At 29.9% G+C, this 17,360-nt stretch overlaps 1 protein-coding gene across 1 annotated transcript in view; it reads left to right on the plus strand.

The window, feature by feature from the left end:
- LOC123298960 (dynein axonemal heavy chain 8-like) overlaps positions 1 to 17,360 on the plus strand; it is a 281,682-nt gene that overhangs the window by 209,333 nt on the left and 54,989 nt on the right. Inside the window, exons 40-41 of the mRNA XM_044881061.1 lie at positions 7,161 to 7,282; positions 7,355 to 7,747. Coding sequence (XP_044736996.1) covers positions 7,161 to 7,282; positions 7,355 to 7,747 — 515 coding nt within the window. The remainder of the gene's footprint in view (positions 1 to 7,160; positions 7,283 to 7,354; positions 7,748 to 17,360) is intronic.

Below are 17,360 nucleotides of genomic sequence, written 5' to 3' on the forward strand. Positions count from 1 at the left end.
GATTGCCAACCTGTGTAGAATATCCCCCTTTTAGAAGCGTTACTTAAAAAAAAAAAAAATTGGCCAACTTCTAAAATAGGATCACAAATGTTATTGGTCATTACTACTTAAATATTGGAGAAATCCTTGTGGAAATAAATGTGTCCTGGAACTCGAAGAATATTTAGTTTGAAATTCAGAAAAAAAATATCTGAAGTAAAACTATCATTGAAAAAGTCTGCAAATATCAATTAAATTTATTAATCAATTATTTAATGACAGAAAATAGTAATAGATTGAGACTCTCTATTTGGTCACCTTTGAGAGTGTGAAACTACGTTTTTTAAGTTAAAAAATTGCGTGCTACCTGCGAAATACGTGAAAAACTATCGGACTTTTTTCCGTTTATGCAGATAAATACAAAAACTATTACTTCCTAAAGTATACAAATTTATTGACCCTGTTCACATTTATAGACACTCATTTACACAAAATAGTTATTAGGTCACAAACAATTAAAATTGAATCTTTTTTGAGGGTCCCGGTTGACCATGTTTTTGAGATAATTCTATTAGACATACGGAGCTGTGGGATTAGCTTCAATTGGGTTAAATTTCTTATTATTTCATAATAATATGCAACTAATGTCAAAAGCCCATTTTGTATTAATCTGCGAAAACTGACAAAAATCCGAAAATTTTGCAGTTTTTCACGTATTACGGAGGTAGTATCGGTTACGGTAGCACAACCTTTTTTCCTTGCAAAACGTAGTTTCACACTCCTCTAAGGTGTCTGAATAATATACCAAAAAAGCAGCTTTATATCACCTTCCGACCGCCATTTATACTAGTGTCGAAAATTTTCAAAGAATTTTCGAGACAAATTTTTTTTGAAAAATTTTTCATAAGGCTCGCATGTTTAAGTTACTTAAAAATTTTCATCTCTCTATTTTTTATATTTTTGGAGAAAATGGACCCCAAAGTTTGCCCTAATTTGCCCCTGCACGAGAAAACAATAATGTTTACGAAAAAAATTTTCAAACAAAAGTTGTTTATTTTGGTATAAGGAACATTTTTTACCTTTAAAATTTTGTTCTATCCTTAACGGTTTAACATAAGCAAAACTCAAAATTTTAGCATTTCTGAAATTTTCCAAGCATCATATCTCAAAAACTATTAGATATACGGAACTGTTGATCAGCTTCAATTGTTTCAAATTTAATATACTTTCAAAATGATACGGCAACTAATGTCAAAAAGATCACAGTTTTTGAATTAAATTGCAAAAACTGAAAAAGTCCGAAAATTTTTCAGTTTATCGCGTATTACGCAGGAAGCACAACTTTTTTGCTTGCAAAATGTAGTTTCACACTTCCCTAACGAGTCCAAATAACATATCAAAAATTTATCTTTACATTACGTTTTGTGATTTTAGCTGTTTTTATTGTAAGATTTTACTGGCGTAAGAATTAGTCAGTAAAATTTAAAACATTTCACATTAAAAAAAAATTAATTACTGTGGGTGTTACTTTTCATATTGAATACTTCCCTTAGGGAAAATAAAAAATTACCAGAAAATTACTTAAGAGTTTTTCTGACTTATTTATTAACTAAGAGCAACCAGAGTGATTGTATATTCAATATATACATTTTGTTAAAATATATCCCCTTAAGGACCCACAATAAAAATATTTAGCTAGATTATAAAATTATTAATTAGCTAGACCGGTTTCGATTGCTTTGGCAATCCTCTTCAGTAGCATTAAACCTCTTGAAATTAAAAAATCTTAAAATTAAAAAATTATTTACAAATCCGAAAAAGACCGCATCACCCTGAAACAAATAATAATAAAATATTACCCTTAAAATTAAAATAAAATTATTTACCGGATTATAATAATAATAAATCTTTATGTTACACCCTCTAAAACAATGTAACCGCCTGCTTTCATCTAAAACACAATAAAATATTAAGTTTAAATCCTAAGATAGGATTATCGTTATGAATATATGAAACAAACTAAGGGATTAAGCCTGAAAATAAAATATAAGATAAGAAAAGTTGGAAATATAAAATAAAAAACACAGAAATGAAAAATAAAGAGAAAAATAGATTACCAACAAATTAAAAATTTTTATCCTCGGTATACCTAAAACAGAATAAATAATTAGAATTTAGAAAAACCTGTAACAAACCAAAATAAAATTAAATGAAAATAAGCAAATTAAAAAACAAAAAATAAAACATAAAAAATTCATTAAAGAACAATAGAATAAGTATTACCAAATGAAGTAAAATGGTGTACCTAAAATAGAAGAAATTATTGAATAGCGTACCTAAAACAGAAGAAATTATTAATTAGTGTACCTAAAACAGAAGAAATTATTGATTAGTGTACCTAAAACAGAAGAAATTATTAATTAGTGTACCTAAAACAGAAGAAATTATTGATTAGTGTACCTAAAACAAAAGAAATTATTAGTTAGTGTACCTAAAACAGAAGAAGTTATTGGTTAGTGTACCTAACCAATAATAAATAAATAAAACAGAATAAAATATAAAATAAATAAAAATGAAATTGAAGTAAGCAAAATTATAAAGAAAAATATAAAACAAATAAAAATACAAGAAAATAAGTTGAAAAATAAAAATTTTTACCAAATGACAAACTGAAACAAACAAAAAATCAAATTAAGTAAAAATAATAAGCAAAAATAAAAAATTTAAAATTAAATCAAAAATCCAAAAAATAATAATAGGAAAGAGAAATAAATAAAAATAAAGTTGAAAAATAGAATAAAATATAGTATCTCGAGACAACACAAATGAAACAGGTAACTAAAAGAAACACTGCCCAAATTGTGTTGTTTTTCGATCACCATTCGATCCCTTCAAATAAAACAGGTAAAAAGTGTACACCACAAGCATAATTAAGCAATAAACTTAATCGTCACATGTACTCTAGTTAACTGTTCTGTTAATCCCTTAGTTTGTTTGATATATTCATAATGATAATCCTATCTTAGGATTTAAACTTAATATTTTATTGTGTTTTAGATGAAAGCAGGCAGTTACATTGTTTTAGAGGGTGTAACATAAAGATTTATTATTATTATAATCTGGTAAATAATTTTATTTTAATTTTAAGGGTAATATTTTATTATTATTTGTTTCAGGGTGATGCGGTCTTTTTCGGATTTGTAAATAATTTTTTAATTTTAGTACAAGATCCGAATTAAGGTCGACCTTCACCCATCTGTTTACCGAATGAAAGTTATTTTTTATGAAATGTAAAATATTTACAAATATCCCTGTTGTGGGTTGCCCTAAAAAATATGGTCCAGACAACTTTTAATAAAAACATCAAAACTTGGAAAGCTTGTAAACTTTATTTTTTGACTGATATTTTGTGGAAAATCATATCACCGTATTTGCAATAAAATTATCTTTATTTATATATGTGAGCCAATGAATTAACAGATGAATGTAATTACTATTCACAACTTGTATAAATGCGAAAATAGTGAACGAAAAGAGGCAGACAGCATAGCTGCTGCATATTCTTTATGGCTTTTACTTTCGAGTAGATCAATATTCGTTAGATATGTAAGTCAGTGAAAAATTTCAAAAAATTTTACTCTTGATATTTTCACTAAAAGTAGTCTGGGCCACATTTTTTTAGGCAACCCATTGCAGGGATATTTGTTAACATTTTATATTTCATAAAAAATAACTTTCATTCGGTAAAGAGATGGGTGAAGGTCGATCCTAATTGGGATCTTAGACTATTTTAAGATTTTTTAATTTCAAGAGGGTTAATGCTACTGAAGAGGATTGCCAAAGCAATCGAAACCGGTCTAGCTAATTAATAATTTTATAATCTAGCTAAATATTTTTATTGTGGGTCCTTAAGGGGATATATTTTAACAAAATGCATAATACAGCCCACAGAAATGCTCATCTTAATTTGAATAATTCAATATATATACTTACACATGATGCAGACATTTCTCTTGTGCGAATGGCCATATATTTAATATAAAAATTATTCAGGACATTAAGGACCATAATTTCGAAAATGGAAGCAAGCTTAACTTTTTCGCTAAACTTTAAGCATAGCTTAACTTGGGTACATTTTTGATATGATGGACTTTAATGTACTGAATAATTCATTTTTATATTAAATATGGTCATTCGAACAAGAGAAATACCGATGTCATCTGTATGTATTGTATATATTGAATATACAATTACTCTGGTTACACTTCAAAGCTAATAAATAAGTCAGAAAAACCCTAAGTAATTTCCTAGTAAATTTTTATTTTCCTTAAGAGATGTATTCAATATGGTAAAAGTAAAACCAACAGTAATTAATTGTTCGAAAATGTGAAATGTTTTAACACTTTAATTACTTTATTTCGCTAACTAAATTTTTATAAAATCTCTGATAAATTCTAAAAAAATCTTTTAGGAGAACTCGGAAGAATATTTCTTCCGAAAGAGTTTCAATATGACCATTTTCTGTCATTAAATGGTTGATTAATAATTTATTTGATATGTTCAGATATTTTTAGAGATATCTTTACTTCACATATTCTGTTTCTGAATTTCAAACTAAATATTTTGAGTTCCAGAACAGATTTATTTCCCCAAGGGAAAAATCCAGTAACCTTGTCGTCTGATGAAAGTACGGGTTAATTTGCGTCAAATTCAGTACATTTGATATTTTGCAGACTTGTTTATGATATTGGTCTAATTAATAGTGTAGGTTACAAGTTTTTAAACTCAAGCGTCGAACGAAATTTTGTCAAAAATCGAAAAAACCATGAAAGTTTCGGCTTTTTTATGATTTTGGCGATTTTAACCCTAAAGGACTAGTTTTTGATAGTATCTTTTTAGGACGTTTTCAAGTAGACTAAATTTGCTATAATATGACACTATACTAAAATTGCTTCTATAGACCTAATAGTTTTTGAGATAAAGCCTTTCAAAGTTGATCATTTTCTCGAAATTTGCAATTTTTTGCAATATTTTGTGGTTCTGAATGAATTTTGACCCGATTATTTGGATATTTGTTTCACTTTTACTACCCCAATAGCTACTACAACCGCAACTCATAACAAACAGATACCGCCCCACTCTTTATCCGCCAAGGTTATCCCCACCTTGTTTTTAACAGCTGTTATTTTTCGTACGTACGTACGTATCAATGTTTTAATTTTTTCCTCTTTAATTTTTATAATGGCAACATCTAAGGTACACATTAAAAAAATAAATTTTGAGTTTCGTTTAAAAATGAGTGTGTAACTGTTATTTCAAATCATCCATACCTCTCTGCCCAACCCTGTATATTAAAAATGGTAATGAACAAATTTGTAGAACATTAAATATCCAATAAATTTCATTCAATAGTTAAAACTAACATAATGCGCCACTTTTTATATAAAAATAATTGTAAAGTCAGTTTTTTAGTTCCAATAAAGTCATTTCCATCAATATAATTATGATTCAATATTATTTTATTCAACCCAATCAATTTAATCAATGATCCGCGGGGTCGTCAATTCCTGCGTAATGTATTTCACTTATAACTTACAATATTTCCACTGATAACTTAATACGAGGTTTTTTGATCAGGCAATATAGCTCTTAAACTATAAATGTAAATGGAAAAAGTTTTGCAAGAAATTTACTGGAAATTTTATGATTTTTTTTTTTGTTTATTTATTTAAAGTCGCTTTTTAAAGGCGAGGTCATTAACGACGACTATTATTACCATTTTTATTGTGCTTTGAATCGTTAAATATATATTTAGTAATAACCATATAAAAATGATTATAAAATTTTTGACGTACGATGCCCGGTTCACCAAAAATTTGATAAAACGTGTTTTTGAAGATGGCTGCAGAAGCTCGCCCCCCTCCCACCAACTTCTTTTTTCATTCGAGGTACATGCATATTCCGCCACCAAATTAGCAAAGAGTAACATTCATAATAAGAGTAATCACTAGCTAATTCTTACTGATGATGACTACTTGGTAGTCGAATACGTATTTTAAAAATACAAAAAACTGATCTAGGAAATTGCGGCAAAAATCTAAATTTCTTTCGATATATCCTAGAGTTCTCATTTATTATCTTCGATAATATTTATACCTACTATTTTTGTTATACGATGCTCGGCTAACGAGATATTTGGTAAAACGTGTTTTAGAAGATGGCGGCTGAAGCTCACGCTTCTCCGTCCCGCCAATTTGGATTTACACTCGGAGGATACCTCTAAACATATTCCAACACGAAAATTGCTAATTTTGAGAAAATGATAAACTTTGAAAGGCTAAATAAAGTTCTATTAATATAGAGTCACAATAAAAAAAAAAAAAAAAAAAAAAAAAAAAAAACGATACACAACTTCAGTAATAAACACTTTTTCTTAAAGCAAGGTGTAATTTCATACGGACGCTTGAGGCTGAGTTTGAGCGTAAAATTAGGTCTCGTGGTAAGCTTAGGTTGTGCCGCGATCTAAAATTAGCAGCTTCACATCGTAGGAAGCTAGACAGTTTAACTTAACATTTGTTTATATTTGTTCGCTCATTTTTAAAATTTGACGTTGTACTTTATTTTTTCCAGTTATATGGAACCCTTATTTGACGCTCAAAGCCAGCATGATTTTTCTCCCGAAAAATCATCGATGCTGAATAGTCGCGCGACTATGAAAACGACCGGATAGTCGGTTTTGCTGAATAGTCGGAGCATCACCAGTAATTGTCCTATTTTCTTATCATTAAGTCAATGAAATTATTTTATGTTTTTGTAAATGGGAGTTTGCAACAAAAACCAAATTTTGCAGCATATTTTGAGCTATTATTTCATCATTTTTAGTTATAAACACGAGACCCAATGGGGAAAATATCGGATTATTTATGTTTGGTCCAAGTTTCTGTCCCGGTGATATACTTGGCATTTTTTTAAACGGAAATTGAACAGATAAAAAAGAAGAAAAGATTTTCTTTAGAAAAATGAAATTTTAATAATGAATATTTTAACGTTTACAGAAAAATTTTTACAGATCACTCAACATCGAAATTCTTATTCGATAGTCAAAGATGCTCCCTTTTCTTGATTACTATATCATAGATCGGTAGAGCTACTAAAATACTTATTTCTGTTTTTACAAACAGGTGGTGCAGCTTTAGATTTAAATACAGCTCCGAGAAAACCTGCTAAATGGATTACAGATGCAACATGGCTAAATTTAGTTGCGCTATCCACAATACCACAATTTCAGTATATTCTTATGCAGGTAATAGAAATTTCTTTATAAGTGTTGTTCAGCATAATTCGTTATAAAGTGGGATGTTATGTTCTTTTTTAGGTTGAAACTGAAGACAAAGTTTGGAAAGCATGGTTTGAAAAACCTGCACCTGAAAAATGTGTAATGCCAAATTTATATAGTACATATGATGATTTTCGACAACTGTTACTGATACGTGCATGGTGCCCAGATCGCATTGTCGCACAATCACGTAAATATATAGCAAGCTCACAAGGTCCACCATTTGCTGAGCCGGTTATTCTTGACTATCAAAAAATGTTCGAAGAAAGCCGTCCGATGACACCATTAATATGCTTCTTAAGTATGGGCAGTGATCCAACTACATCTATTGAAGCATTAGCACATAAATTATTATTTAAATGTTCTTGTATGAGTATGGGGCAAGGTCAAGAAGTTCATGCAAGGCGTATTGTTGATGTTGCTTTGAAGGAAGTATGCTAACTGTTTTATATGAATGTATATTTGAAAACGTTATTTGTGAAAAGAACTACAAATTACTTCTCTTATTTTTTAATTAACCGATTAACCGAACCGGTTAACCGATCGTTTCAGACAAATAAGTTTCTTGAAAAATATTACTACAAAATTTTCACAATTGAAATTAATACTCTCAGGGCTGCTTGTCTTAAGACTTAATATCATAATTTAAAATCGAATAATTTTGTTTTCGTAAATGCTCAAGTTAAACAAAACAAGTGAAAACAAACAATTGACTGAGTTAATTGTTGAATTACCATGTATAGACAGTTTTGATTTCTTTATCACATAAGACATACAAACATGTGACACATATATAACTGATAATCAAGTAAAGTACATATTATAAAATTTCCGCCTAATTGGTGCCCTCACGGGTAAACAGTGATGTTTACGAAAAAATGTTTAAAACAAAAGTTGTTTAATTTTTGATAAGGAACATTTTTTATATTTAAACTTTTGTTCTATCTCTAACGGTTTACAAGATGGGTCCTACGGACCCAAGACCCAATTGACCTATGATGCTCATTTACGAACTTGACCTCACTTTTTACGTCCTCGATATCTTTTTTCGTTTTTGAGTTATCGTGTCCACAGACGGACGGACGGACAGCCGGAAATGGACTAATTAGGTGATTTTAAGAACACCTATGACAAAATTTTTTTCCTAGCATCATTATTTTTAAGCGTTACAAACTTTGGACTAAACTTAATATACTAAGTATATTTCATATATACATGGTATAAAAATATTCGAATATAATTGGTCTCAAAAATAGATAGTTAATATGTCTATTTTAATGAAATAAAAAATAAAATCTGTCAAGATACAAAAACCCCCTTTAAAACATAATCCAATTAATCTACGGAGGCCCAATGTTAAATTTAACAAAATTGCTATCAGAAAATAAAAAATACGTTGTTATAGAAGGAAACAAGCCAAGAAACATAGCGTTTTTTTTACGGATAATCAATGGCTAAGTGGTAAAAGTTCAGTTTAAGCACTTTTTCTTAAAAATCATCCTAGAACATCAGGAAAAAAAACATTTTCAACCATTTTTTACGTAGATTACGAATCCGTATGTGACAATACCGAAAAACTTACAGTTTTTCTTTAATTCAGGAAAATAAGCTTTTTGAAAATAAGAATTTTCTTGGTTAATACTAGTTATATTTCAAGCCTAAAATGGAATATATGGGTTAAGTTATTTAAACATATGTTTTTATTTACCTTATTTATTATTAAATGTGTTAAAATTATACCAAAATTATAAAAATATATTCAATAAAATAATATTTTTAAATATTTAAGTATTAAGTAGGTATCAAAACAAATATGGCGTCAACAAGTGACATCTACCTTGTTTGTGTATACATTTATAAAATAGGGTTGACGACACAATTGATGAATAGTATGAAAGCCTAAAAACAACTATTAATCTACGATACTCATGTTAACTCGATCCCGTTAAAAGTGCGATTGGCATCAAATCACAGAGTGGCCTAGTTAAAGGCATGGTCAACCTGTTGATCACAGGGTGAATTCAATCACAGAATGAACGCAAGGGCTAAAAAACCCGCAGACCCATCCTAGCTCGACCCCATTAAAGGCATGGCCAACCCGTAGATCGCAGGGTGAATTCAATCATATGGTGAACGCAAAGGCCAAAAATCTTGCGAGCTCGTGCTAACTAGACCTCCTTAAAGGCATGACCAACCCGTGGTACACAAGATGAACGCAGCCATTTGCGAGTTTTTTGCCTCATGCGTTCACCATGTGATCTATGGGTTGGCCATGCCTTTAATGGGGTCGAGTTAGGACGGGTCTGCGGGTTTTTTAGCCCTTGCGTTCATTCTGTGATTGAATTCACCCTGTGATCAACAGGTTGGCCATGCCTTTAACTAGGCCACTCTGTGATTTGATGTCAATCATACTTTTAACGGGATCGTGTTAGCATGAGTATCGTAGATTAATAGTTGTTTTTAGGCTTTCATACTATTCATCAATTGTGCCGTCAACCCTATTTTATGCATGTTTACACAAACAAGATAGATGTCACTTGTTGACGACATATTCATTTTGAAACTTAATATTGAAATATTTAAAAATAGCCATTACTGTAAAGAAAACTTAGCCATTGATTAACCGTAAACAAAAAACGCTATGTTTCTTGGCTTGTTTCCTTCTATTACAACGTATTTTTTGTTTTCTGATAGCAATTTTGTAATCCGTTTCATATATTAATTGATTAACAAGTTAAAAATGCAATATGCTACAATTTCGTAACCATTTCAAAAAGGAACCAGCAATATAAGTTAATATCCTAAAATGTTCATTTGATCATTCTGATCAAAAGCTCTTAAAGCCGCAAAAATTTTTAACGAGTGGCTTCGAGCTACAAGCGGTCAAAGCTACACATAGATTACAGTTTCATTGTGCGTAGCTCGAAAAATACCCGCTATAAAATTTTGTGGCCGTGAAAGCTTTTGATTAAAACGATTCGAAGATCATTTTTGGGTTCGTTTGAAAAATTTCAAAGAATGCCATTTTCCTATTAACTAAAACTATGGTACAGTCAATCTGGCATTTTGACTGGAAAAAATTTCAATGGTGGATCTGAGGTTATAGATCGTTAGGGGGACATGTAAATAACTTTAAAAAAAAATTAAGAGAATTTTTCGTTCCGCTGTTTTTGAGAAAATCCAAAAAAATGGGAAAAAAAAATTGGAATGCGTTTTTCTCGGAACCTATTGGTTTAAGGGAAAAGTTTTTCAAATAAAAAATGTAGAGGACATTGTCGGCTACATTTTATGTCATTGAAGCAACGTCATACGAGTTAAATTACAAAAAGTAGGTGGCGCTAAAGTATCAAAAAAAGTGTTTTTTACGATTTTTATTAAGAAAAAATGATGTTTTTGTAAAAGTGTAAATGAGAAAGTTGTTTGACTCAAAATTAGCTTCAACTTTTATTTAAACAATTTTTTTGTTAAACTTACCGTTTCCGAGCTATAGGCCAAAAATGCAACGCACCGTAGTTAACGGTTCTTTTGTCACTTTCGCCGGGCGAGTCGGCATAGTACGAACAAAGGACCGGTTTCTAACATCTGCCTAACTGTTTTTTAAACTATATTCTTATTACCGATAAATGTTTCTTCTACTTCTTCGCTTAACGGCTCACCACAAATAAAACAGATATTTATTTTAACTCACTCTTATAATTGTCTCACAATAATTTGTATGAAAGTGTATAAATTAGATATATTGAATGAAATGTCATATTAGCACAAATATGTTATTAAATACTAATTCATTTGTTTCATTATGCCATCAGTATATAATTAATTATTTGATAATCGAGGAACAATTAGAGCTAAAGTGAAAAAAAAGTAAAAAGTCATTTTCAGTCATTTGTTCGAAAATTAAGAGATAATGTACCTTTTTTAATGTTTTATCCTATAAGGGGTGGCTATCGTGGGTAAAAGCACCACCCGGAATCATATAACTTTTTTTTGAGGTCGTATCTACTTACCGTCATTCATTTTCAAGTCAATCGAAGTAATAGGAAAGAATTTAGAGGTTTAACCCTCGCATACTGAACTACAATTATTTATTGCTAATAGGGTATTCTATTATGCTTCAAAATGTTGATTTTCTTAATAAAAAGCCACAAAAAATTATATTCTGACAAAATTAAACACGCTTTCTTGCCATAAAATTAAATTTAATTAAAAATTTTTTTTTATTCTGTCAAAAACGCTGTCATACATTTTGGTGACGTAATATTGGTAAAATCAACAGTCATTACTTCAAAACATTTCGAATCAGTAATTCAGTCTCTCCATAGAGGAACTCGTACCATAATCCACTTCTATGTTGATTCTTGGTCTCTTTTTCTGCGTTTCTAATATTTATGTCATTAAAAAAATGTGTTTAACTATTTGTTTCAAAAATTCATCACAATCATTGCTTTGTTTATTACACATTGACATTAAGTAAGAGGGCATATGAATAGTCTACAATACAGAGAGAGGGTACAGTTTCGTGATTAACACACTTACGAAACTTCGTGAGTGGCTTCATCACAATGTAACCTACAACATTTACATTTACGAAAACTTTGAATTGGGGCGTTTTCAAGACGGAAAACATGCCAATTGAACGACCCATTGAAAAAATATGAACAATCATTTGCTTTTTTCTTGAATGCAAGATAAACGAATATAATAAGAGAGACTAATAGTGGCCTACAAAAATATTAGGCCGTTTGGTGTGACCTTCGCCCCCAACATGTTGGAAAAACGGAGGTATACAAATTTATGAACAACCGGCTAATTTTTACACAATTGTTTAATAAATATGAGTAAAATTAAATCTACATACTGCCCCACATATTTCATGGGCCGTTATCTCAGACCTACGCCTTAAACATGTCAGTTTAACGATTATATGTTTTATTTTGTTAACGCCCCAATTTTCAAATTTTTTAAAATCAAATGTTGAAGGTTACACTGAAATGAAGGCACTTAAAAAGTTTCGTGAGTCTTAGTGGCGAAATCTACCCCCCTCTGTACTGTAGACTATAATCTTTTTGCAAACAAAATCATTTTCATCTTTTAAGTATTTATATTAGTAATTTTTCTTTCCTTTTTGATTCTATCAAAAAATTTTTTACCACACTTCCCAGTGAACACAATTACGTAAATATGACGTGAGAATGACGTCATGCAATGTAATAATTACGTAAGATATGAGTCACAGATGAGACAGGTTTGAGTCATTATTTCCGCCTTCCTGACGTAAGATTTTTCCGTAAAAATGACGTAAGCATAACGTAAACGTGACGTTAAATTGACATCTATATGACCTAATTGACATAATAATGATCTAAAAGTGATATCACAGTGACGTCACAGATGAGTCAGGTTTGAGTCATTATTTCCGCCTTCCTGACGTAAGATTTTTACGTAAAAATGACGTAAGCATGACGTAAACGTGACGTTAAATTGACATCTATATGACCTAATTGGCATTATAATGATCTTACAATGATATCACAGTGACGTTACGTTTATGTCAAATATCTGACTTAAGTATGATTTATCCTTACGTAAGATTTACATATTTCTTACGTTATTATATGTCACCATATTGTAATTAAAATGACCTGGAAAAGATGTCATAATGATGTCAAATACCTTCCTATTATATGATTTTTCTTTACGTAAAGTTTACCTAATTTTTCCGTTGCTCGATGTCACGAGATTAAACTGGCATCGATATGTAATGAATTGATCTATTCATTCCTATTAGGCAATAATAAAAATTTATATATTGAATCAGAATGATGTAGTCACTCATTGAGGATTTGGTCTAAGCTGTACAGCCGAAAAATCGAAACAATGCCTATTACTGGTAAGGAACATGATTATATACCCTAACTTACATAAAACTACTTCCGCGAATAATACACCAAGTTATAATCTAGTAGAAAGAAGCAGTGATATTCTAATTGAGATAGGCATATATATACACAAGAGTATAAGTATGTTTCTGAGGTAAGAATATGATTCGTACATTACGTAAATAATACGTAAAGTTATGACTTTGATATGACCGTACAATGTGACTAAAATATGACAAAAGTTTTATGTAACAGTATGACCTGTTTCCGAGGTAGGAATATGATTAACATATTACGTAAATATTACGTAAACTTATGACTTTGATATGACGTCACAATGTGATTAAAATATGACATCAGTTTTACGTAACAGTATGACCTGTTTATGATGTAAGACTATGATTCACATATTACGTAAACTTATGACTTTGATATGACGTCACAATGTGACTAAAATATGACATCAGTTTTACGTAACAGTATGACCTGTTTCTGAGGTAAGATATGATTAACATATTACGTAAACTTATGACTTTTATATGACGTCACAATGTGATTAAAATATGACATCAGTTTTACGTAACAGTATGACCTGTTTATGATGTAAGACTATGATTCACATATTACGTAAATATTACGTAAACTTATGACTTTGATATGACATCATAATGTGACTAAAATATGACATCAAGTTTACGTAACAGTATAACCTGTTCTGAGGTAAGAATATGATTCATATATTACGTAAACTTATGACTTTGATATTACGTTACAATGAGATTAAAATATGACATCAGTTTTACGTAACATTAAAGTCATAAAAATGACATCATATCAAAATCATATTTAATGTCAGTATGACATAATAGTGACATTGTGTTACCATTATGACATGTTTACGTAAAATATGACGTATGACCTATGATCTTTTTATGACCTATGTATGATGTCATATTAAGGTCATGTGTTCACTGGGTTAGAGTTAAATTTAAAACATTTCAAATTTTCAAAAAAATAATTACTGCATGTTTTATCATATTTAAATATATAATACTTCTCTTAAATATTTAGAGTTTTTATGACTTATTTACTCGCTTAGTTGTTTCAATAAATACATAAGGACCATAATTTCAAGCTAAACTATGCTCAAAGTTTAGAAAAAAAGATTTGCTTGAGTACATTTTCAAAATTATGATAATAAATACACTTAATACCCAGTGAATACATGACCTAAATATGACGTCATACATAGGTCATAAAAAGATCATAGGTCATACGTCATATTTTACGTAAACATGACATAATGGTGACTCAATTTATGATGTTAATATCATATTGTCATATTGAATGACCTCACTATTATGCCATACTGACTTTAAATGTGATTTTGATATGATGTCATTTTTATGACTTTAATGTTGCGTAAAACTGATGTCATATTTTAATCACATTGTGACGTCCTATCAAAGTAATATGGTTACGTAATGTTTACGTAATATGTGAATCATATTTTTTCCTCAGAAACAGGTCATACTGTTACGTAAAACTGATGTCATATTTTAGTCACATTTTACGGTCATATCAAAGTCATAAGTTTACGTATGATTTACGTAATGTGGGAATCACATTCTTGCCTCAGAAACATGCTTATACTCTTGTGTATATATATGCCCATCTCAACTAGAATATCACTGCTTCTTTCTACTAGTTAGAAATTTGTGTATTATTCGCGGAGATAGTTTTATGTAAGTTAGGGTATATAATCATGTTTCATATCAGCAGGTAGGTATTGGTTTGATTTCTCGGCTGTACAACTAAGATCAAACCCACAATGAGTAAATACATTATTCTGATTCAATATATAAATTTTTATTATTGTCTAACAGGAATGAATAGATCAATTCATTACATATTTATGCCAGTTTAATCTCGTGACATCGAGCAACAGAAAAATTAGGTAAACTTTACGTAAAGAAAAATCATATTATAGGAAAGTATTAAACATCATTATGACATCTTTTCCAGGTCATTTTAATTAAAATATCGTGACATATAATAACGTAAGAACTATGTAAACCTTATGTAAGGATAAATAACATTTAAGTCAGATATTTGGCATAATCGTGACGTCACTGTGATATCATTGTTAGATCATTATAATTTCAAATAGGTCATATAGATGTCATTTTTACGTCACGTTTACGTCATGGTTACGTCATTTTTACGTAAAAATCTTACGTCAGGAAGGCGGAAATAATGACTCAAACCTGACTCATCTGTGATTCATATTTTACGTAATTATGACATTGCATGACGTCATTCTGACGTCATATTTACGTAATTGTGTTCACTGGGTAATTCATTTTTATACCATGTATATATGAAATATACATAGTATATTAAGTTTAGTCCCAAGTTTGTAACGCATAAAAATAATGATGCTAGGAAAAAAATTTTGTCATAGGTGTTCATAAAATCACCTAATTTGTCCATTTCCGGTTGTCCGTCCGTCCGTCCGTCTGTGGACACGATAACTCAAAAACGAAAAAAGATATCGAGCTGAAATTTTTACAGCATACTCAGGACGTAAAAAGTGAGGTCAAGTTCGTAAATGAACATCATAGGTCAATTGGGTCTTGGGTCCGTAGGACCCATCTTGTGAAACTGTTAGAGATAGAACAAAAGTTTAAATGTAAAAAATGTTCCTTATCAAAAATTAAACAACTTTTGTTTGAAACATTTTTTTGTAAACATCACTTACAACCGTTTAACCGTGAGGGCGCCAATTAGGCGGAAATTTTATAATATGTACTATACTTGATTATCAGTTATGTTTGTGTAATGTGATAAAGAAATCAACACTGACTATGCATGGTATTTGAACAATTAACTCAGTCAATTGTTTGTTTTCACTTGTTATCTTAAGTATATGGTTAATCGCACAAGAGAAATGTCGACATATATATGGGAACAACTGTCACTCTGGTTTCTCTTCAAATCGAATAAATAAGTCAGGAAGTATTAAATATTTAATTACTATAAAACCTGCAGGAATTAATTTTTTTTAAATCTGAAACGTTTTAAATTTTACTGATTAATTCTGAATAAGTCTTACTCTTACTTTAGCTAAATTTTCATAAAATCTCTGATTAATTTTTAAAAAGTCTTCTAGACGAGTCCAAGAACTTGTAGTAATAAATTTTACATAGATCTTTTCATACTTTTTCAGAGTTTTTCACAATTTTTTAATAAGAATTGGTTCAAATTAAATGCACTGGCGAAAGAACACGGTTAAATTTGACAGCTATGTATCCAGCTGTTTACAATGAACAGAGAACAGTTTTTGCTTGTATGACATTACATCAGGACTCGCTCGTGTTTTAGGTCACATGTAAGATAATATATAAGAAGGTATTCCAATCCTGCAATGCATGATGGGAAATGTGTCAAGCGGTCGCGCCACCACGAGTGTGTCAGACACACTAGCCGGGTTATAAAGTCGTTTCATGCTAACTCCTCAAATAATAAAATTTATTTTTTAATAATAATTCAGCGTCAGAAAAAATTATATATTAAATTATTATTAAAAAATAAATTTTATTATTTGAGGAGTTAGCATGAAACGACTTTATAACCCGGCTAGTGTGTCTGACACACTCGTGGTGGCGCGACCGCTTGACACATTTCCCATCATGCATTGCAGGATTGGAATACCTTCTTATATATTATCTTAGTCACATGATACACAGTTTAAAAATTACGATTTTTATAAAATTATGTGCTTTTATGACTCAAAATTAGAATATTTAAATATATCTAGACTACATAAATTTTAATTTTTATAAAATTTCATGATTTATTTTTCACAACCGAAAGTATCTATCATTAATGTTTTTTTACATGTTTAATAAATTTTCATCATTACACTAAGCATACCTCGTTTTTATTAACATAGCACCCGGTAGTGCAACATTGAACGCATTATAAATTCAAAAATATTAATAATCAAAACTAAAACTAAAGGGTGTAATTTGGTTCAATTATCATAACAGTGCTTTTAAAAAAAGTATAAAAATCGAAGTTTTCAGTTCATTTTTACGGGTAATTTAAAAAAAAATAGTTTGTGTAGTTTTTTTAATAATTTTAAATGTGAAAATATTAAACAC

This window comes from Chrysoperla carnea, chromosome 4, assembly GCF_905475395.1.
Source record: "Chrysoperla carnea chromosome 4, inChrCarn1.1, whole genome shotgun sequence".
Lineage (NCBI taxonomy): Eukaryota > Metazoa > Arthropoda > Insecta > Neuroptera > Chrysopidae > Chrysoperla > Chrysoperla carnea.